Genomic DNA, 23,622 nt, shown 5'->3' with positions numbered 1-23,622 from the left:
ATATTAAGTGATAATGAAAAAAAATGTGTTTGTTGCAGCAACATATGAAAATGGCTTAAAATGGTTTAAAGTTGTTGTCTTGCAGTCACCATGCTGTCTCTCCCTGCCTCCAGACTTTGTGATAAGCTCGGCTAAACACATCTTTCATCTCCACTAAACACACAGAGATGAGACCGATAATCGATCTCCTCTTCTAACCCTCGGCAAAAAAAAAAATAAATAAAAAAAAAATAAGCAAACAGCCCTATTTCCCAAAATGTCAGACAAAAATACAAATAGCTGTCTTTTAAGGAAATGAGAATAATGAATTGTAATTCATTTGGTGGTTTATTGATTGATTGCTGGTTGATGTGGCGACACGGTGGGTTATTGGCTGCTGTCACCTCACAGAACGATCGCCCTGGGTTTATATGGATTCTCTGGTATGATTTTCTATGCTTTTTTTTTTTCATGCTTTCTTCATGTTTATGTGACCTTTATCCCACAGTCCAATCAGGAGAGGGTCTCTTGTCAGCAAAGTACATGTCCACCACAGGAACCAGGACTTAATTTAGTTCCAGGGATATTTTAGGCTTGGAACAGTTATTATTTCTCAGAATACTGTTTGAATCTTACAACAACATACTGTATTTTCACTATGAAATTGTCTGTTTACTGTAGAAACACAGTGTGTTGCTGTAATTTTCACATATATTACTGTAAAATAACACTATAGTATACTGTTACTACTACTAGTTCCTCTTAGTGAGTCTCCAGAACTATATATTTAACCACCCAAAATGTTCCTGTGTTACTTTCCAAAAGCACAGGGTCTTTGGGGGTGGTGCTTACAGAACTGAACATTTCTGATTGGTCGAGTACTTTGCATCATGTTATTTCAGCCACCATTTTTGAAAAAAAATCTGCAGCCTTCAAGATCCAATTATTTCTGTTCACTGTGCTTCAACATATCGATATGAAATTACAAGAGACAGCACACGCTGGGCTGACGATCATCGATTTCATGGAAAAACTGTAAAATGTGAAAACATTTAAACGTCAGTGGGCTAATTTGCCTAATCTTCGGAAGTCTTTAGACGGACGTGAAAACAGACAAGAGCCGACAGGAGGAACATTTTAATTCCTCGAAACAGGACTAAAAGCCCTGGTACGCTGGGTGGAAACGTGGCTTAAGTTATAGTTGTCTGACTTTGACTTTAACTCAGGGGATTCTGCGGGTGTTACAGAGACAGTATGCTGTGATGAAACCTGGTTGCCGTGATTGTTGCATGAGCCGCGAGATGTGTTCCACAGAGAGACTGTCGAACTGTATTATTCTATGGACAGATTTCTCTCCCCTTGGCGGTGATCTGTCATTTGCTTGTCACAGGCACAGAATCCAGTCAGCCGCTGCCGGTGGGGGACTCTGGCAGATTTGCAGGGCTTTAGGAGACAATAGCTGGAGCTGCTTGTCTGCCCTGCATCACTCTCTGTGAAAGAGTGAGAAAGGAATGCATATGGCTTTTCATTGCCACTGATATCTCAATTGGCAGCGGATCGGTTTAATCGCTTCAGATCCATTTTTCAAAGTCTTCTTTAGGTAGCGCTTATGGAAATTGAGAGATTGTAAGCACTGTAATGAGTGTTATTCCCTGAGAACGCATCAGTGTGTGCCTTGTTAGATTTTGTACGTCACACGTGTTTTTTCACAGTAATACCCTCCTCTAGACATGGAGGCCCAAAAGTAACTTGGTGAATACGTTAATGAAAAGAAATGTTGCAGAAAATGATAAATAAGATGGCAATGGCAGTAAGTAAACACATATATTTTCTGTATTTATTATTCATTTTTATTCATTTATTTTGTTTGTCACTTTTGGGCCACTGTACATATGAAGTAGTTGGTAAAAATATCAAGAAAATATTGAACCAAAGCTGAAAGAAAAGGCTTTTTTCAGTGAGTGAGAAACCTTTGTTTTTTTGTTTGTGATTATGATATCTGATATGAGTTTAATATTTTACTGAACAAAATTCAGACTCATCGCAGAGTCTATTTTAATTAGTTTGGGCACTGGGCTGTGCAGCATGTAGCACACATGCCTGTGTACGCCGTGTTCATGCATCTGTTGGCATCATGTCCTGCCTGACACACTCCTGGGAAATTTTAGCAAAGCAAACGCCACATGAGGAGACAACAGAGATACATTTGGTATTCATTTTTCCCAATCTTGCAACATTTTTATAATTAAAGTAGAAGTATTTGTCCCGGATGCTTTTGAAGACGTGTTTTTTAAAAAGGAACCTCTACAGTAATTCGCTCAGTCAGTAACCTTGAGCATTGCACTGTTGGAAGATAGCCCCCGCAACTGAGTTATGCCCCTTGCCACTCACGTTCCACAAACATAACTAACAGCTGCATAATGGATCAGGCCTATAAATCACAGCATTAAACATGATTAATGTAGCAATGTTCACAGCGGTGTTACAAAGTGCTTTACAAGTAAGAGCAATAAATAAATCCCCAAACAAAATTAATGTTAAAACTCCAGGCATTCATTTAAATGTGGCATAAAAAAATAGAATTATAATAATTTAGTATGAATTAACAAAGATGCCCTGACAACAGAAAGGTAGTTTAAGAAGTGATTGAAATCCTTTCTTAATTGGTTACTGGACAGCAAAGATGAAGAGTGCTGGGAAACCTCAGCTTCAGGTGAACTTATGTCAGCTGGAGCTGGAAGATAGATTGAGTCTCCAACGTAATCAGTAAAATCTTGATATCGGATCCACACACAGACCACAAAGACATTTCCTGGTTCTAACAGCAAATGAATGGTTCAGATGAAAGATTTGAGAAGGATCAAACATACAGCTAAATAATCTTGAGAGCATCTATCCTCCTCAATTTGAGATGTTTCCTGTTGAAACATGTTGCTGGCAGCCATTAACCAATATGACACGAGGGATTCTAGCACTGGAGGCTGAGTTTAAAGGATTCGTGTCAGCACAATGTAAAGAAACTGGGGCTACCTTTATAAAAAATCTTCTTAGATTCATACTGAAAATTTGCTTTAAGTTAGTTTGAGATGGTGTGCTTACTAGGATTAATAAAAAGATACTGAGCGTAAGAATCGTGCTCAAGCAGGTTGTTTAAAAATCCCACTTGTATTGTAACCTACACACCTGTGATCTCTAAATCTCAAATCAGCTTAGATTGACAGCACCTGCCTTTGCAGTTTCCCCTCGTATAATGCCAGCACAATGAGGGTCCGGTAGAAAATCTAACTTTTTTTGGAAGACGAGATTGCAGCCACGGTGGAGGAAACTGAAGCCAAGAAACATGTTTAATTCTGTGGACTGAATAGTGGTTTGAAAACAAACCTGAACACACTCGGGGAGTGTTTGTTCATCAAAGGCTTGGACACGTGCATCCCAAACGGCAGTACCTTCTGTACCCAGCTGGAAAATCACAAGTTAAGTCTAGACTTTGCTTTTAGATAAAATCCATTTGATAAATAAGGGCCCTGAATGATATCAGCAAATGATATTTACATCCGTGTAAATCACCTTGAGATCATAATGACTTAGTAGCTAATATTGTAATAGCAATCCATACAAAACAGGGCAGTGATAAAATGAAGCGAGTTTAAAACAGGGGGAAGAAATAACATTTGTTTTGCACCTTTAATGTGTGCCCAAGAATTTGGGTCAGAATCACTTTTGAGAATAAACTACAAAGTGCTGCCTCCAGGGGCGACTGGGATTATGACTGTAATCAAAAGGGTTTAAGAGAATTTTGTTTCAGATACTTTGTCATTTCATGGCTTGCGCAACATTCGGGCGCTTCCTCATATCATTTTGGAGGCATTTCATTGTGGATATAGATATATTTCTTGGGTATATTGATTGTGTTGAGGAGTGATATGACATTACAATTTTGAAAGTTAAAGAAAAATTATATTTACACCTCTAGCATAGCAGTTAATGTGAGAACACGCAGGGAGTTGTCGCTCTTGTACGTTGCTGCTTTTTTATTTAGTGTCATTGTATTTTTGTCTGTGCGCCTCAGTGACAACACAGATGACATGTTATGAGATTTCTCTGTTTGCCGGGTATAACTTGTAATAAGAATTTCAACCACAACACAAGAAAATACTTTTTTTTCCTTTTTTGGCTCGGCTTTCAAATAGTTGCCGGGTAGACCAACCACACTGAGCAAAAATTTAAAAAAGAAAAAGAAAAGAAAAGAGAAACACACTGAAGTCCTTAAAGGGGAGTTGAGTCATACAAGACCTCTGTGGAGCTTTATCTGGGCCAGGAGGAGGGGCCACAACTTGCAGGGGAACTTGTTTTTTCCTGCCTCATCACATGCCGTGTCTCGCAGTCACACAGGCTTAATAAAGGCAATCTTAACTGGTGCCGTGACTCCCCGGCCTTGATTCTTTACATGGACAGATTATGGGACAGTGGGCACAGATGTGTACAAGGTGTCTCCTCGTCCATAGCAGCACTGTTTGTGTCTCTCGATATGCCAAACTGTATACGTTGGAAAATTGCACCTGAAATATAGCTTTCTGAGCCGTGTATGCACTTTGTAGTCGGAGAATGTATCACCCCCCCCTTAAATATCAGTCGTACTTGTCGAGATATTTCATTCTGGGCCAGAGTAATGGTTTAACAGACAGATGCTGCCACGCAGTTAGCCTGTCTTAAAGCATATCTACTTTTACTTACCAATGAATGTTTATATCAGTCATTCTAGCTGTGGGGGCTTCCTTACCCCCTTTGAAGGCCACTGGACCTGTTTCTGGATGGGCCTGTCTGGTAATCCATCCTGGAGCGTTTGTCGCTCGATCCTTCATCTTCAAACTGCGGGGCAGAACTCACAAACAGGCTCGAGCCCGTACATTTGCAGGTCTGCCAGGCTGAATGATGGGAGCAGGAGGAAGGAGACTATCTTTAAGTGCCAGTAGGTGTGATTGAGTCTTAGTACCAAGAGAGTACAGGCCAGATGGTGAGTTTAGGAAGCCTGAAATCTCAGCACCTGGCAGTGTGTTTGTTGAGTCATTGCATTAATCAACAACTTTGCCAACTCCCTGCATATACATTATGCTCATTTAACGCTCGGGGGGCGATAGGAATCTGATTTATTCAGGAAATAATTGCCCGAAATTATCCCTACCACCAAGCCGCAGTTCTCTCCGGACACAGAGCGAAGCATGAAACGTGCTTTTGCTTGTGGTGTGAAGTTCTTGTTTGGCAAAGGATGACTCCTGCTGTTTCTGACTGGCAGGTTTAGTAAGTTAGTCAGACACTTTCCACAATAGTCGTAAAACATTTCAATGCTCCTCTTCTCTCCCAAACACAGAGACACTGTGAATAAATTAGAAGACATTTTGTCATATTTGATGCCTGACTGCACACCGATGCTGCACGAGCACATGCAGTAATTTTCTTTCTGTTTGTACCCCTGTTGTTCTTTCACTGATACACCAAATTGGACTATAGTGGTCTCATTCACCTCCCTGCAGAATGAGCCAATTTACTTAAGCATATGCAGTTCCCAACGCCTGAATAATTCCCCAGGATTTTTTTTTTTTTTTTTTTTTAAACGCATGAGTGCATTAATGTATAATTGATGCTTTAAGGAGATAAACTGCCAACATCTTCATTTAGGTGCCTCGGGCAGATAGAGAGGGAGCAGTTTCACTTGATTTGTTAGTTTTAAAGTTTACTATCTCACAACTGAGGGGAAATGAGACCAGAGGTAATCATGAGCAGTGTTAGCTCAACCAGCGTGATGGCAGCAGATGGTTGATGGTTGGATGGAAGGATGAACGACATGTGCTCGTGTTTCCTCCCGCAGTCTACCCTGAAAGGAGCCAATGTGACAGTGTTTGGCTGCCTGAACCACGGGATGCCTCTCTTCTTACGGGAAAACTCCTCGCTGAAATGTGAATCAGGTAAGTCAGATTTCACTTTGACCGCATCGCATTTAAGGTACTGCTGATTGTTCCCTCAGAATATTAGGATTTTTTTTCTGAATGAGTGGAACAACAATAACATTTGACTGTTCATACACAGTTTGCTCCGTCGACTTTTCTTTAACACTTCGACTGACAGCATCTTCCTCTTCCTCTGACCTTTCAACATTTTGAATTCAACTGAATTTTCACCTGTTTTCTGCTCCTCTGTTATAATAGCATCGTTCAGTATTCGTTTCACGACTTGACACTCAACCGTGCTTCGACGGTTCTTAAAATTGCTGAAGTAAATAAACGTATTGTTCAGAAAATGTCGATTTTTCTCATTAAGAGTGAGGCTCTTTCGGTTTTTAAACTCTCCATTTTCAGTCTTCTGTCATGGTTTTGCTTCTGTTGCAGAATCGGTGGCTGGGTTTTTCCTCTCCGTGAATACCTCGGCGAATATCACCAAACTAAGGATCCCCTACCCGCAAACAGGCACCTGGTACCTCAGTCTGCGCTCTCTGTGTGCTACCGAACACGGGTAGGACAGGCAGTTCTGCCTCTGTATTTCTTTTATCCCATGCTTACACTCAGCTTCACTGATCTACATTTATTATCCACCATACGAAACTGTTGGCATAAAAAAAGAAGAATGTTTTTTGGCTTAAAACAAGACAGTAAATATATTGACACTCAGAGGAAATGCGCTGTTTGCTCTCTTGACGTGCTTCAGAAGATCAAAAGCGCCGCTATGGCTGTATACTAACAGCTTAATGCAGATGCTGAGATGCAAAGTAATTGCCAGCAGCTTGCTAAATTAGCTCAGAATAAAGTCTTGAAACAGGGAGAAACAGCAAGCCTGGCTCTGTTGAAAGGTAATAATTCACCTTTGAGCACCTTTAAAGCTCACTGATCAACATGTTACACCCTGTCTATATCACAGAAATGGCCCAAACACAAGACAGACAGGCAGGTAGTATGACAAAAAGCTAGCCGTAATGAGCTGGTTGTCCGAAATATCCCAAAAATCAACAGACAAGGACAACAAACAGCAAACAAAAAGGCAGGCAAGAAAAACTGGTAACAAGAGGCAAGGAAAGGAAAACACAAAAGTAACACAAAAAACTCAGGACAAACCAGAGAACAACGGGGAATAAATCAGGAACACAAGGAAGACACAAGGACTGGGGTAACAGGCACAGGCATTCAGGAGACACAGGAGTGATGTGAAGATACAGGATGAAACCAGATGAACCAACAAAGAGTGAGGGCAACACACAGCCTTAAATACAAACTGAACCGGAAACTAACCAGGAACAGGGCAATGCTATTGAGGCTGATGTGAGACAGGTATGGTCAGAAAATAAGTTATGCTAAGTTAGGCTAACCAGCTGCTCACGCTGCACATTCTTATTTAGACTTCAAACAACAGAGTTGTCCGCGTGTTTCCCAAAATGTCAAAGTAATCAGTCGAAATAAAAACAACAGTAACATTTGTGGCTTCCGAGGAGTGAACTCAGGAAGTCCTCCAAAACATTATTTACGAGCATAAAATTACTGACAACAGTGGAATGACTGTTGCTCATAAATGCTTTACAGCCTCATAATCAATTCCTGGCCCACTGCCCCAGAGCAACCTCTGTGATACAATATTTACCATCAATTAGAGGAAGACAATTGCAAAATAGAACCTTCAGTATTTCTTAAAAACTCATCTTTGTATAACAATCACCAGTTTATTTACCTAAATTAATAATTCACTGCCGTAATGAAGACACTGTGCTCACTGTTTAACCATCGCAGCCTTTTTCATTCAGCTACGTCCTTGCCCATCTGCCACCCGGCAGATTAATTTGGGATTGGCTTCGTGAATGTGCTTCTGCTGCTTACCTACCATATGACATGGAAGAGGGTTACATTTTGAGGTTTAAAAAAGCATATTCTCCATATTTAAACATTGGCATATGAGTGAATTGCGAACAAGGTTGTTCAGACAGACCTGCAAATTGAAAATCTGCCTTTCTTTTGCCAGAGTAGCTTTGAACACTGCATCTGTTTTCTTTCTTTCTTTTTGGCGTTGGCTATTTCTCAGGTTCGGCGTGATTTAACAGCTTTGTATTACTTGCAGCAATGAATGAGACTGCAGAGCATTTTTGAATCTTTTCTAAAAGGTGAAAGATGGATTCGAAAGTGTTCTTTGGTCCCTCATCAATGTTTGCTATTCACACATGTCGAAATGTATTGTGAAAGAGGCAGAGACTAGTTTTTCCACATAATGCATCACACCTTCAAGATGTACAGAGGTTTTTTTTATACTTTTGTTTGTCTGTTCTTTAAAGTCTTTGTGAGAAATGTCTGAAAGAGAAAGTGAGGAAATGTCTCCATTAAGTTGTCAAACACCGTGTTTTCTCCCAAGTTCCTAAGTATTAGCTATTCAGCAGATTGAGCTGTTTTGCCGAAAATCTTAATGGCACGAAAATGTGAACAGAATGAAATTAAGCAGATTTTTTTGCAGGCCACTTGGGAGTTCAAATTGAATTTGAATAACAAATAATAACAGATGGTGTGGGACATGGTCTCATCCTCACATGAGAGCACTGCAGAGGTATGAAAATGTGGGAAACAGTCACATACAGTTGCAGCATCAACGATGTCTAAACATTTACACGGGCCAAATCAATCAGGTCTTGTTGGAGAAAGAAAGACGTGATGTGAAGGATAGGTGTGCTTTAAGGCTACAAATAAGTTGATTGATATAATTTCGAAATAAAGAAGTGAGCAGCTGTGTCAATTAAAAAGGGAGTTCTGGGAGAGGAGAAAGAAGCAGATTTGTTACCTCCTGGAGATTCATTCTTCGTGACTGGATGTATAAACTAGCAATTAGAAAGGATATACTGCAAGCACAATTAAACAGGGCTTTTTTTTGCCTTTTATCCCATATAGTATAAGAGATAAATTATGCATACATATGTTCATGTGCAGTTATCAGTTGTGGATTCACACCGGGAATCCACAAAAAAAAGACCTTTTGGTTAAAATGGTTCCCTGGAAATACAAAAGAAAAAGGAGACGCTGAGAGATGAGAAGTGAGACATTCAGTTTATTATCATACGTACTGTAATGTGTGTTGTGAGGAATTCCAGGTGGGGGAACCTAAGTGAGATACCTAATGAAAGTTAAACTATCTCTGTAGAATGCTTGCTTCCTTGTTATAAAATGTAATATGTGGAAAATTACTTCTGTAATTGCTTCGTAAGATTGCAGAAGTCCAGCAGAGTGAAGCTCCTTCACTGACCTGTTGATCTGGAGCGCTGCGGTGTTGTCAGGCAGTCTAGAGTCACACTAGCGTCTCTGTAATTAAGCTTTGATTGAAATGTTTATTCACTCGTTACTCATTTGCTTATTAATGTTACAGTACAGCTGATGCTGGTGTTAATGTCATTAGCTTTCCTTTGTCTGCCTGTAAACCAAGTACTGGAAAAAGTGTAGCTTTGACCCGATGGTGATGATGATGGTCGATGTGCTGTGAAGATGTGCACGGTTCAATGTCAACGTCGCATGAGCTGCAATTTTTTTGATAAGTGCTCACTATGTCATGACAACAAACTCATAAATGAAGCAATGTGGTGCGACAGAGATGCCCCAGCCTACAAGCCACAGCACATCACATCCTCCAGATGTAACGCAGCATGCTCGTCTGGTGCAGACCTTAACCAAAATCACAACATTATTTTTTAGAGTTATTTCAGTGATAACATTTTTACTACAATTTTGACTCACTGCAATCACAGTATCAGTATAAGAACCAGATAAGAATCAGATTTTTTTTTTCTCACAAATCATTCACCCATAGGTATATCGATTGGTGCAGAGACTTCTGAAACAAAACCAGAAATGTGACACTGTGTTGTGACACTAGAGAATATGTCAGGGAAAGTCATTGGGATCGATCATCTTGGGAACATGAACGTCTGCACAGAGGTGTTGAGACTTTTCAGTCTGCACCAAAGTGGTGCATCGACTGACCATCACTGCCATCTGTAGATCCATGCCTCTACACACACAGATCATTTAAAGGGTAAAACCTTTTGTGGCTGCAGAGGAAACTGCGGGTAATCTGATACATTTCCTCCAGTGATGACAACGAGTTGCTAAATTGCATTGTGGGTAATGTTGGGGTCAGGTTTTTGAAAAACACGAATAGGGCTTATTCTATGAAGGCAGTATCTCTGGTTCTGCTCTATTGGTTTTGATCATTTACTTTTAAAGTATAACAGTTGTTTAGATTAAATGATCCACCAGTGAGTGCTTTTCAAAAACCCGGTGCCTACATTACCCACAATGCAACTCAGTGTCATCACTGAAGGCAGTTTGTCAGATTTCCTGCAGCTTCCTCTGGAGCCACGAAAGGCTTTACACTGCTTTTACACACATGCAGTAGAACTCCTCAAGACCTGTAAGCACACTTCAATATGTAAAATAGGTGGGGTTACCCTTTAAGTGCAAAAATGTCAGTTGAAATACATGTAAAATCCAATCTTTCTTCCTTCACACCACCAGCAGTGCTGCAGCGATGTCCCTCATGTTCACCTCCATCTCATCTTCTGTGTCCTTTCCAGATTTGAGCCATGCACCAACATCACAGCCGAGGTGTACATGCGCTCATATCTGACTCCATGCATCAACGACTGCGGGACGTACGGACAGTGCAAGCTCCTCCGCACCAACAACTACCTTTATGCCGCATGTGAATGCAAAGCAGGTAACAAGAGAAGCTCTTTTGTCCTCTTTGTTTGTTTATTTGAGTAGACATTTACGTTAGGTGCTCCATTTATATTTCCACTTTATTTTTCAAATTGCGTTTACCTTCAATAAATCAACTGAAAGTGGCCAGCCATTTACTGAAAAAAACAAAAGTTGTTTCATAGAAGTGGAGAAACAATTGTGTAAATATGCTTTATGCTCACCAATGCCTTTAATTATTAATCACTCATCATTAATTAGAAAAAAGCGTGACCATGAATTAATAATTGGAAGCGATTTTCAGCAGTCAAAAGCTTTCTTTCTTTCTTTCTTTTTTTTATCCCTACAAGATAAGATAAAACTTTGTGAGAGGAAATTGGGTCATCGCTGCTGCAAGGAATTTTCTAATTTGTTGGAAATACATCATGCAGAGTGACAAGAAAATGAGAGAGAGAGCAAGGTCGGATGGCACAGGTCGTCCTCAAGAATTGAACCAGCAATACAGCGATTAAATTGTACGCGCCGCTGTCCAATGAGTCATACAGCGGCCCAGTATTAATCTTCTAATATAAGCCGTGTTGATAAGACAATAAAACAGGCTCCTAATTACGAACAGCTTTTCAATAAAAGATGAGCTTATGAAACTAAACAAAGCATGTCCTCTGAGGCTTTTTTAAAATCCTGCCTTTGATCTTCTTTTATCGGAGCTGGTTTCTCTTCAGTTAAACTCATTGTCATACTTCATATGTGTGACTGCTTCCTGGCAGGCGCTCTTGCATTCAGCACTCGCCCTTGGCCCGTCTCACGCTGCAAACCCTCTGTTCAACAGTGCTCGCGAATATTTAATTCACACTGTCTTATCCAATCCAGCGCCAGATAAGGATCCAATTTAGGTGGCAGAGCAGGGCTGTTTTCAACATAGGGACGCAGTTCACACCGAGATGCTCTATTGTGCAGGGTAAACAACTTCACATGTGTCTGCTGTGGATTATTTTTCACAGAAAAAATGTGTTTATAAGATACGGATGATGTAGCTTTCATCTTGTCGGGAGATAAATATTTTATCTATTTTAAGAGATTCTGTAAATTCTAAAGGGGATGTGCTTCTGAAACAAACCAATTCATCCGCAGTTTATGGAAGAAGAAACTTTCCAAAAGGTTGTTTAAAGTTTAAGGAAGATGGAAACCATTTTAGTTTCAGTTTATTCTCACCTGTAAAACCTCCAGTTGCAGAGGCTCTCTCATCTCTCGGATCTGTTCTTTGTTACATCTACACGCAGTAATACTGACTCTGTGTGTTTGTGTGTGTTAGGCTGGGAGGGCTGGGGGTGCACAGACAACTCGGAGGCCTACTCCTACAGCTTCCAGCTGCTCTCCACCCTGCTGCTCTGTCTCAGTAACCTGATGTTTGTCCCTCCGGTGGCCATCGCCATCCGAAGCCACTACCTGCTGGAGGCTTCGGTCTACATCTTCACCATGTTCTTCTCCACCGTGAGTGACTGCCACACACACACAAAGCAGCGCATGTTCCTATCCTCTGGAACGAGAGTTGACCTAAAAAGTATTTTTGGGTCTGGAGCCAGCACAAACAACCGTACAGCTGCATTACATACTGTGAGAGAAAGACATATACAGATTATCATAAGCACAGCTGTTTTTATGAGAAATCCAGTTAAAGAGCTAAAGGTTAAGAATGGAATTTTTTCACCAATCATTGTGTTATTGATCACGCATACAAATGCATGAGTTCTTTTTTTTTTCATTGTCGATGCACATCGGTGTGAGAGAGCAGCTGGGTAACATGGAAAGAGGTATAGCATAGGTGATGAGAAGACTGTAAGCTAGCAACCCATATGTACATATAGGATTTATACATATAAGGAATTCCCATATGTACATATACATACATATACGAACCATATATGAAACTTACATAACACACCCATGCATATATATGTAATTTATGGCATAAATGTCAGATGTATAATTGTTCTTGCATGTGTAATACAATCTATACATATGGTAGAATATTATCTAAATATATATGTATAAAGGTATATATTTGTATACACATTTTAATGGGTATTTCATTCATGTTTTAAACTTCTGTCTTTACACATATGGTTAAATATATGTTGTGTATTGTTAACATGTATGGTCGCGGCATAACATACCATACAAAATTAGATAGATGGATAGATAGATAGATAGATAGATAGATAGATAGATAGATAGATAGATAGATAGATAGATAGATAGATAGATAGATAGATAGATAGATGTGAAAGGATATGGACTCAAAGTGTAAGTGTTGTAAGCCTGCGTTCAGACCGACTGGAGCCCTGCATGATAAAAATGCAGCCTCCCCATTCATTTGAATGTGGGCAGTCCATCAGCACAGCAGGGGAGCCAACGCAGGCATGGGGCCACACAACATCAGTCAGCAGGGCGCTGCGTTGGCCAATCAAACACATGCAAACACACATTCCTGGTGGATTGCTTTGAACTGGGAACAGAGTGTTTCTACTTTTCATACCCTTCTAATGGTGAAATAGGCACAAAAACTTTTTGAAAGTTTTAAAATCCTGCCTTTAAACATGTTAAAGGTGCAATATGTAAGACTTCTAATTAAAAACATTCAAAAACCAAAATATCAACAGAAAGTGAAGAAACATTGTTCACGTAATGTCAAAGAGGTTTTTCAACTGAAGTTCGCATGCGAACCAGCTCACTTCTTGCCAGTTGGTACCTCAAGAGTAAACAACACCGACACTCCCCTGGTGCTCTCAGCTCACAGTGAATACAACCGATCCGTCAACTTTTCCAAGTTTCCAAGTTAAAGGCAGCTACAGTTAGCAGCACTTAGCAATTACTCTGGTGATTTGCTGCTTCCCGTACATTTGGGGTGTGAATTCGACAGGTGGCCATTTCTTACAGACTGCACCTTAAGTTGGACCATGAACAAGAACAAAACAGAACCTTTTCGAAAGTAATCGGCTTTAATAATGGTGGCTAAAATAGCCGGCCAATTTTGGGCTAAATTCACAACAAACCAGAGACTGACCAAGACTTATCAATGAAAATACAGACGGACCATGCAACCATCTATTATCAGAGTACATTTAGTTTTTTCTCTAATGCGGGCTTTGCAGGATGTTTTTCTGCTCGTCGGTCTAACCACTACCTTTCCCCCTTCCTCTGACAGTTCTACCATGCATGTGACCAGCCGGGTATCGTGGTCTTTTGCATCATGGAGTATGACGTCCTGCAGTTCTGTGACTTCCTCGGTTCACTCATGTCAGTGTGGGTCACTGTCATTGCTATGGCCCGACTAAAGTCTATCATCAAACAGGTAGGCGCCTCCTGTAATTCTACCTATATTTATCCTTAAAGGAGAGTCAAGGACTGTCAGAGAGCAGAGAGTGTAGGCACCGTTTGTCCTGATATTCAAACTGCAATTTTGTTTCCACTTCAATAAAACCGCGAGCTTGTGTTTTCCATGTGGGAAGTTCAAGGACACTACATTATTTGCTCAGCATTCCAGGTGGATTAAGTCATGAAAAGGTGTAGGAGCCGTGAGCCACTTACAAAGTTGTTAACTTGTCAGTAGGTTGTTAAAATCAACTTTTCTTTTGGTCGGTTGCCGTACACGACCCCACTTAAACGCACCATCTGAAACAGCTTAATAATGAGTGCACTCAAATTCTGACAATTCTGGTTTGTGCTCTCTATTAACTCTCTACAGGGAACAGCACATCCCAACCATGCCGACATGAATCGATGCACCCGCAACACATTAAGAAAATGTGAACACATGTTAAACATTAACCGCACAGACTGATAAAAACATACTTGACATGGAAAAGGTAAAGTATTTTTAGTATTAGCTGAAAGGAATTCAGTGATGTAATATGCCACCTGCCGATTGGCTCGCTTGTGTCTCTCCTAACGATGAAGCAGCCATTCGCAAGAGCAACTCCAGACCTCTTTGATTTGCTTGACGAGCTCTTAGACATGGGCAGTGATTCAGACGTCTGGAACCAGACATCCTCAGACCATAACGCATGTCTGCTGCCATGTGTTGCAGCCTTGAGGCACCTAAGCCGAGAGCCACGTGTTAGTGGTGGGCAACTTGAGATAAGCCCCCCCCGAAGCACTGAGGGATTCGAGGACCGGGGAGCGGAGCCGCAGAGCCATAAATGAGTGCCGCATATGCCTCAATTTTTAGCTCTAAATGAAAAGATCAATGTGTGAGAATCGTTGACGCGCGGCGCTAAATCCTCCGGTTGTTGACATATTGCGGCGGATCACAGTAAACACTAACAGGTGCACCTTCTCCCTGGGTCACTCCCTGGCTGCATACCAAGATGGAGCAGTCTCCAGGAAAGTGTGCACGTGTGTGTGTGAGTGTGTGTGTGTGTGTGTGTGTGTGTGTGTGTGTGAGTCGATAAATGAGACAGAGAGACGGGGGAGGGGGAGAGGGGGCGGAGTAGTGGGAGGGAGGGAGAGCACACGAACATCTGCTGTCCTCTAGAGTTTTCATTTTTGCTGAGCGCTGCAGTACGCAGTCACTAATCAAATCGCACATGTCAGGACTGGCAAGTGGAGCTGTGTGTGTGTGTGTGTACAAGAGTGAGACAGTGTACAAGTGTTTGTATGTGTGTGTGTGTGTTTTTGCTCGTTTGTTGGTGTGTGTTTGTTTGTTTGTTTGTTTATGTCTGTGACCACAGCAGCAGCAGCAGAGGGTGAAGGACTCAGAAGGACCTGATAGTGTGCATACGACTTTGGGACCTTCAGAGGTCAAAAAGTCCTCGCTAAAGAGTCGACACAGTGACACGTAAACATGTTTTTTAGAGCTTCGCCAGATGTGTTAAAGGAGACATGTTTTGCTAATTTTCAGGCGTATAATTTTATTTTGAGTCACTACTAGAAATGCTCTGTTTTAGCTGCTGTCTCTTTAAGGGCCCCTGGTCTGCTCCGATTGGTTAGCTCACATAGGCCTGAGCCACTTCGCCTGCCACGTCTTTGGTTGGCTCTGTACTGTTTCTCAGCTTCCATTTAGCTTCACTTCTTCCGTACATTATGCAAAGTGTGACATGGTGATGTAGTGTGATGTCACAGAACCAAAGGCAGGAGCACTAATGGGGCATTTGAAAGATGTCAGGAGCAGGAGCATTTTCTGTGGGAGCAAGGTGCTCATCTTGATGCAAACTTTTGGCTTTTTTCTTTTTACTTTCAAGAGCTTTTACATGCACACGACCAGAAACAGCAAGTCTCCTTGAATCTCTACTCGCGGAAGGTTATTGCATCAGAATCACATAAATCATTCTGAAGGATTATTACGTTTCATTACATCTTGGATCTCATGTTTTGAAGTTTTGACCCTCGTTTATTGACCACTTTTGATAACCTTATTCTACCACTGACATCCATGCACAACACCACATGAAACAGGAGTGTTCAAGTGATCATAACATTTTTAGTCAGATGATCTTAACTACTAAAATATTCGGCTGAACCGGGAAGATGGGCTGTAATCCTGTGATGAATGTATATACAGACGTCTTGTTCAATATTAAAACTGAGTTTTCACTTTCAAACAGGTATTTAAAACCGACAGTCTGACTGATCGTGTTTCTCTTCCCGTTAGACCTCTTTCACAGATTTTCCCAATTACCTTGGCAAGTATGAAGTATACACTTACTGATGGGAACGACTGCCACAGCAAGTTGCACGATAAAGCCAGAATTTTCCTCTATGCTATGGCGCTAATGAACATTCTAAAAATTCTGTCATTCAATCATTCAGAGAGCTCATCTCCTCCAGCATTGTTATTCAAATTACACTTAATGTTTATGCAGATTAGATGCATGCAATTATGTCTAATAGTTAGACAAGGGGTTCAACAAATCAGCAGGTGCACAAAGAATCAACGGCGCAGGTAGAAACTCTGAGCAGCTAACTTGATGTTGCATGAAACATTCTCTTACGTTGTGTAGATGTAGATCGGCAGACTGGTGAAAACCTTGAAAACCAGAGCGGGGAGTTTGTGAAAGCACATGTAATAACGCAGAAACACAACATTTCAACATTAATACATTATTAATTCCAGCGTGTTGAAGCACCAAGGTCTTGAATTTAGTGAGATTTGTTGAAAGCACTCGTGTGCTTAGAGGCTCTCTCCACCACTTACTGTTCACAAAGGGGGCAAGAAAAAATGTCCATGGTAAAAATGTATTTTGTTGTCTGTAAACATGTTCTTGTGAGACAGTATATTGTGGCATGCTGTAATCCACACAGGCAGAAAAATACAGCGTGCGTCCATATTACTGTACACTGATTAGCACGGGGATAAAAATAGACTTCCAACATGGATTCCTACAAGCTCGTCCGTCACAATGACAGATAAAGATTCATTACGGAGAAAGCCCTGGCTCCACGCTTGAATCAATTCATTCACGCCTGTATATAATACATGTATGCATGTATGTTTGGGTGCTACCGGATGATCCAGCGGTGCGGCATGACTGATGACTGCTGCTGCACAGAGTCCTCGGGCTGCATCACGCTGCTCCTCTCCTCCTTTCTCTGTGCCAATTAGTCCTGTTCTCCTGCAGACGGGTCATTCCTTCCCTGCTCCAAAAATCCCCCAATTTTCTCCTCACGTTCCCTGCCAGTCAGTACAGTGCAGACCTCAGGCATCCTGCACAGGCTTAACTTCTCCCAAGGCATGTGCAGCACAGCGTATTGATTTTATTTCCCCCCCCTCTCACTTTATCTCTTTTATATCCCGTGGCTTTATGTCAAATTGTGAGCTTGACAGGGAAAAAAAAAAAGTTAAACTGGTATTATTTATAGCATGGAGCCTCTATTGTTAGTGTTTTTATATTCATTGATTTATTGCAGCTTTGGCTCATAGAGGGGACGTTCAGTTGGTGTTTTGTTCTGCGAGCACTTTGAAATACTAATTTTGACCTCAGCAGAACTCAATTATTGTCAGTCACAGGATAGGTCTGACACTATTTTTGATTTTCCCTATCGTCAACAAATCCCTTGAAAAGAGCAAAAAATAACGCTTTTAATCTCTATAAACAGATTTATCCATATGAATGCAGAGTCAGTAGGCTGAGATTTTGGTATCGGAAGTATACATTGTTTGACTTTTAAAAAAGGCTAATCTCCTAAAACGAGGGAGCACTGTTGTTTAAAAAAGTGATTAGTGCATTTGTCGTGGACTATTTTTAGCTACGGGTTAATAATAATGATAATGTAGATTTATTTCTGAACAGAATTACGAAAGTGCTTCACGAAGACGAATTAAAACCCGACATGACAGATAAAGTTAACGTGAAGTAAGTAAGATTTTAAAACAATAAAGGGAAACAGGTGTGGAACATTTGGTGCTCTAGTGCCTATTTACTGAACCAGGGTGCTGTATGTGGGATTAAATCAAAATACACTTCTGTGTATGACTATGATAATGAGGGAAAATGTCACCCAGTGCCACAGTCTGGGTTCGTTTTATTAAAAGTGAGGCACGAAGGATAAGCTTTAAGGAATAATCAGACTTTGACTACACCGACAATGCAATTCAGTAGGATCAACTCACTGAAGGCATTCATGCTTTCATTGGATTGCTTGATAATAACAGAAATATAAAAGCTCCGGTCGTAACCATTAATATATAAATGTTCTCCAAATAAAGTTGCTTGATCTTTGACATGGCGATGCCAAAAACAAATGAAGACTTTTCAATGGTGCATTAGCGTAGTGACTCAAATAAACTCCAGATATGAGGACATTGAAATCAATACTCCCTCACTATTTGGCTGAACCTTTCTGAACTGTCCTGCACCCACAACACTGAGTTTCAGCGTCGTTCTTTTTTCCTGCCTGTTTGTGGGAACTTGAAATGAGCACAGCACAGCTTTCCTCTAGACCTCCACGAGTCCACAAGCTGTGCTGTGTGGAAAAGTAGAACTCTCACATCCACAATAACAGGACACAGCTGCAGAGATAATTAAAACACATCTACACCAACAGTCACGGAAACTCGTCTCCAGGTGTTTGAGTCACTGTCAGTCATCTCTAAATGATTTGTAGTGCAACTGCAAAGCTTTTTTTCAACACGAGTGGGGAGAAAATTACAATTTTGACGGTATTGTTCTCTCCTACAGCAGCGACGTGCTGTTTTCTGACCATGCAAACATCCTTTTATTAACTGTGGATATAACAGTGTCAACAGTGTTTATGGAGGGCTGGTATTGATCCATGTGGTTTTTTTTTTTGTAAAGGTGCTGTATCTGCTGGGGGCAATGTCTCTGTCCATGGCTCTGCAGCTAGACCGTCACGGTCTGTGGAACCTGCTGGGACCCAGCCTGTTTGCTCTGGGCATCATGGCCGTGGCGTGGGTAAGGGCAACTGTTATATTTATTGCAGTTGACCAGTGCTTTACAGTACAATGGAAAATGGGTTTATACCACTTGAGTTTACATTTGAAAACAATAGTCTCTGAAATTAGAAATTACGATTCACAGTTTATGGAAATTAATGATAATGATTTTTCCTTCTTTATCTGTTATTTCTGTTTTTTTCCCCCTCAAGAAATGTTACTTCTCAATATGTGAACAAACTAGTCAACAGGATTTTTTATTTTTTCACAAGATAAAAACACAATTCATTTGAATACATAATGCGTGTTTGACTTGTTCAAACATGCAGATGAAACGTGTCAGCACTGCCCCTCTATTATTCCTCATGCTAGTTAAGTGTAAATGGACTTAATCCATCATTCAAGCTTAGTGCTGGAACATGGGGCTGGAACATGTGCAGGGCTAAAAACTGAGGGTTTTCTGACCAATGAAGCTATTTTACATTAGCATGGAAGGAGCTTTAAAAGTTTTGCAGCCTGTGGGTATTAGTCATGGCTTGTAGTTCCATTATAAGTCAGCTTGTACTTTCACTGACTCTTCTCCGAGTCATAATGTGCTCCCTGAACTGAGAAGATAAAAAATAATAGTCTTTCAGGCAAGGTTCTTGGGAAAAAAAAGCCGTTAACACCAAACCTCTGACATGAGAGTTTGAAAACAAGGTTTGTGGCTTCCTTAGAGAAAGCTTTGCTTTGAATAAAGTGTGGGAGTTGTAGCTGTGAGAGTTATCTTTCTGTGAGCTGTAGGATCCTACTAAAACTGTGGAAGATGAAGCTCTATCTAATTCCACTATGTAAACCCTCAAGTTTTAGCACCAAGGCTAAGAGACAGTATATGTTACCATGGAAGGGATTAACAGCAGTCCTTCAGAATCCTTGCACAGCACTGCTGAAACATTCAAATGTGAGTGTAATCTGAGATTTACATTAAGCCATTGGCTCGCACTCTTTGGCCAGTTCTTCTCAGATATTGGTACATGTGTTAGTCAGTTAAAGTTAGCTCTACGGACTCTCCCCCTCAGAAGAGAAGCATGAAACAAAACATGGACATCGCAGGTCTCCAATATCCACTTGTTTAACTGAAGTGAAACTTGAGACATCACTATTTTGGTGCATATAATTGAATAATAATTGGAGCCCCACGATGTGTGAGAGGTTTTTTTGTTACGTGTTTTTCTCATTAAGCAGCTGCCATTTTTGGGTTTGGATGTGCATGTACACTCCTGCATGTATTTTTTACAGGATTACAGAGGGGAAGTAAACACAGATTCTGTGCAGTGTCAAAATGACTGATACGCAGAGACACAATCTCTGATCTTCCGATGGTGATGAACCACATACTAACCAGACACAACAGAGCAACTTTTCCACATAAAGTCACTTGAATGCTATGGTAATGCACAGTTTCTTAACATAAAACTGAGGCCTCTTGATTTGATTACTTGACACTCCATAATTTATCACCTGCTCAATAGCGTATGTCTACATTTCAGCATTCTCTCCTCGGCGCCGCACCTCTGAGTTTGAGCGCTGCACATTTTCTACAAGAGCTCTTTCATTTCAACTTGTCATGTTTCTGCAAATCCTGGCATTCTGAATGTTCCCAGACACTACCGAATTAGATCAGTCAAGCGGAGGGCACAGAGCGCCTGCTGCTTTGCAGGGGTGTCATGAGCTGTGAGAAGACGGGGGAGAAGTTCAAATCTGTCAATGCCAAATATCCCAGAGTCTCCACACTAAATGAGGCCCCTGACTAACGCACAGGAAGACCACCCTGGTCTGAAATTGTTTGTCTTAACAAGAAGAAATGTGCAAGTCCAAAGGGACGGGAACAGTAAAAACGCATTCATGTTTTTCTTCACTCGGTTTCACATCGATTATTAGCCCTTAACCTAAAATGTGTGCTGCGTAATAACTCAACTCACAATCATTCTCCTGCAAGAATACATGTAATTACTTTTGTCATTCATGAACGGCTTACATTTCCCCTGACAACGTGGAGATTCTTTATGGTAATGTTTTTTTGGGGGAAAATATAATGCAAGCAATCAGTGTTTATGAAGCGATGAAAACAGAGTCTGAATACTATAATGAAGCGCTCTCTAAATGGTGTTTAGATGGAAATGAAATGAAAAGTCCAAGTCTCAGCGCGCCACACTTTCAGAAAATTGTGGGCCACTTACAGAGCAAGCACATTCTCTAATAGGGACATTATATCCAGTTACTGTCAAAAGATACATGAACATAAATAACAAAAATAGCCAAAGTGGTTACTGGCCAATCACTGATGACCAATTTGAAACATTTATCAGCTGATTATGATCGTCATGATGGACTTTATGCCGCAGCAGCAGACGTGAATACAAATTTGGATGATAAAATCGATGGAGATTTATAACGAGTCCCATCCCTCTGTTCGTCCGAATCAAAGTAAACAGCCTGCTGCTCCCGCTCTGAAATCCAATTGGTCTGCTTGTTTGAACGACTGCTCCCTGTGTGATCTCCCACTTCAATATCCTGTTTCTACATGACAAGTCTTCATTAAATTAAGGAAATTAGGGAAAGAAATAAACTGTGAAATGGCGTATTTTATGGGTCCCTTGGTTTGCTAATAATTTTATAGAAAAAAATTGATATCTAACTGTTATTTCTTGATTAGTTTTTTTCTTCTTTAAAGGACTGTTTAATTTGAGACTAATTGCTTAGGCATGAATTGGCATAGTTTAATCTCAATTGGCATAGCCAAGACGGCATTTAAAGCTAGAATTATGCTTTTGCGGAGATGAGCGCAGAGGAACTGTTGATCAGTCAACAGGAGCTAGTTTGAATATCCATTTAAACAATGTCCTGAAAAATAATGGAGCATTCATCAACAGTTCACAGTTTGCATTATAAAAAGATTTTAATTGCAAAGTTGAGAAATATTGTTTTATGTGTCTGTCACCTGTCAGACGGTGCGCACCATCCGAAGGCGGCGCTGCTACCCGCCCACCTGGAAGCGCTGGGTGTTCTTCCTCTTCCCGGGCACCATGATCGCCACGTCTGCCGTGGCCCTCTACGCCTTCGTGGAGACAGAGGAGAACTACTTCTACATCCACAGCATCTGGCACATGCTGATCGCAGGGAGCGTGGGCTTCCTCCTGCCGCCCCGCGCCAAGCCCGACTCCAAGGTGACCCCGCTGAAGCGTAGGCGGGGCTGCGGCTATCAACTGTGCGTTAACGAGCACGAGGAGCTGGGTCTGGTGGACCCGGCCATTATCTCCATTAACAGCATCTGTACCAGCTGATAAACCACCACACCCCCCAACCTTTTACCTTAGAGACACTTCATTGCCTTCTTTTACTTGGGAAAAATTCACACACGGGAAATTAAGCCACAGAACTTGAACAAGCAATGTAAATACTTTAATGCAGATGTGACACACTGGATTCCTTTTTTTTTTTTTTGGATGTTAATGTCATGGTAATTACAATCAATACAACTGTAATTATTATTATCTATGGTTAAAGTTGTTCTGAAGAATTGTGGGTGTACAGTGACACACAGTTGTTTGTGAATATGTATTTAAAGTCAAAGCTGAAACACTGCTGCTATCTGACGGTGACTGTAAAACTGCTTCTGTTGGTTATTTATTGGTGGTCTTGTAAACAGGCCAATTATTTTACTGTCGGGGCACAGATCAGGGGGTAGACGTGGGAGGACATTTATCAAGGGCACGGCTTTTCTGAAATTCTTTTGGAATATATCTTTTGCACTGAGACACAAAAATGTTATTCTGTAAATTTTTATAATGATATAAACTACAGTGGGCATCACAAATGTAAAACCTAGTTGTCATGTGGAATGTTAGACTGTCTTTTTGCAATCGCAATGTAATCGCTTTTACACGAATGTGCTGATTGTTCCCTCGACGGGAACAACTCCAAAGTCCAGCTGCCTGTTGAAAGAGAAGAGGGGGAGGCAGGATTATTTCAGAGACCTCAAACCAAGACCTCACCTCCCTGTTCTTTTTCTTGACAGGACCTGTGTGACACCACATTCATAAACAATAAATGTTTTCTTTCTTTGCCTCAGAGTTACGTGTGCTTTTCCGAGCCTTTTAAATTTAGCGCGACTGGTGAACACTGCACAAAGACATCACATTGCAATTCCTGCCTTAATGGAAGCCGGTGGTACTCAGACAGTGAGATGAGACGCTGTCAACAGTATCCTCCCAGGAATAGAGCAAGAGATGAATAATTCTCCTACAGAGCAGCTGTGTGAAGGCAGCTTCAGAGCACACCGTCGATATGCAGCCTCGATCTTATACAAGGCAAGAGAGAGTTTCATGACTCTCTGCTTTATGCCTTTATCAGGTGTGATCCATCAGCAATTCATTAGTATTTGTCACCCTATCATCATCGTCTTTGAAGCGAAAAAGATGATGGAATTAATATTTTTTTTTGCAAGTGTGCATACAGTACCATAGCTAGTATTATACTAATAAACAGGATTAAGACTCTCCA

The 23,622-nt window shown here is 41.0% G+C and overlaps 1 protein-coding gene across 1 annotated transcript in view; it reads left to right on the top strand.

The window, feature by feature from the left end:
• The window catches only part of tmem8b (transmembrane protein 8B), a 40,025-nt gene extending 16,839 nt beyond the window's left edge, over positions 1 to 23,186 (top strand). Inside the window, exons 7-13 of the mRNA XM_037097034.1 lie at positions 5,846 to 5,942; positions 6,363 to 6,486; positions 10,565 to 10,707; positions 12,001 to 12,179; positions 13,894 to 14,040; positions 18,983 to 19,099; positions 22,068 to 23,186. Of these exons, the coding sequence (XP_036952929.1) occupies positions 5,846 to 5,942; positions 6,363 to 6,486; positions 10,565 to 10,707; positions 12,001 to 12,179; positions 13,894 to 14,040; positions 18,983 to 19,099; positions 22,068 to 22,403 (1,143 nt within the window). The 3' untranslated portion in view covers positions 22,404 to 23,186. The remainder of the gene's footprint in view (positions 1 to 5,845; positions 5,943 to 6,362; positions 6,487 to 10,564; positions 10,708 to 12,000; positions 12,180 to 13,893; positions 14,041 to 18,982; positions 19,100 to 22,067) is intronic.
• The last annotated feature ends 436 nt before the right edge of the window (positions 23,187 to 23,622 follow it).

The sequence above is a fragment of the Acanthopagrus latus genome, chromosome 5, assembly GCF_904848185.1.
Source record: "Acanthopagrus latus isolate v.2019 chromosome 5, fAcaLat1.1, whole genome shotgun sequence".
Lineage (NCBI taxonomy): Eukaryota > Metazoa > Chordata > Actinopteri > Spariformes > Sparidae > Acanthopagrus > Acanthopagrus latus.
This window is presented reverse-complemented; position numbering and strand designations above follow the sequence as displayed.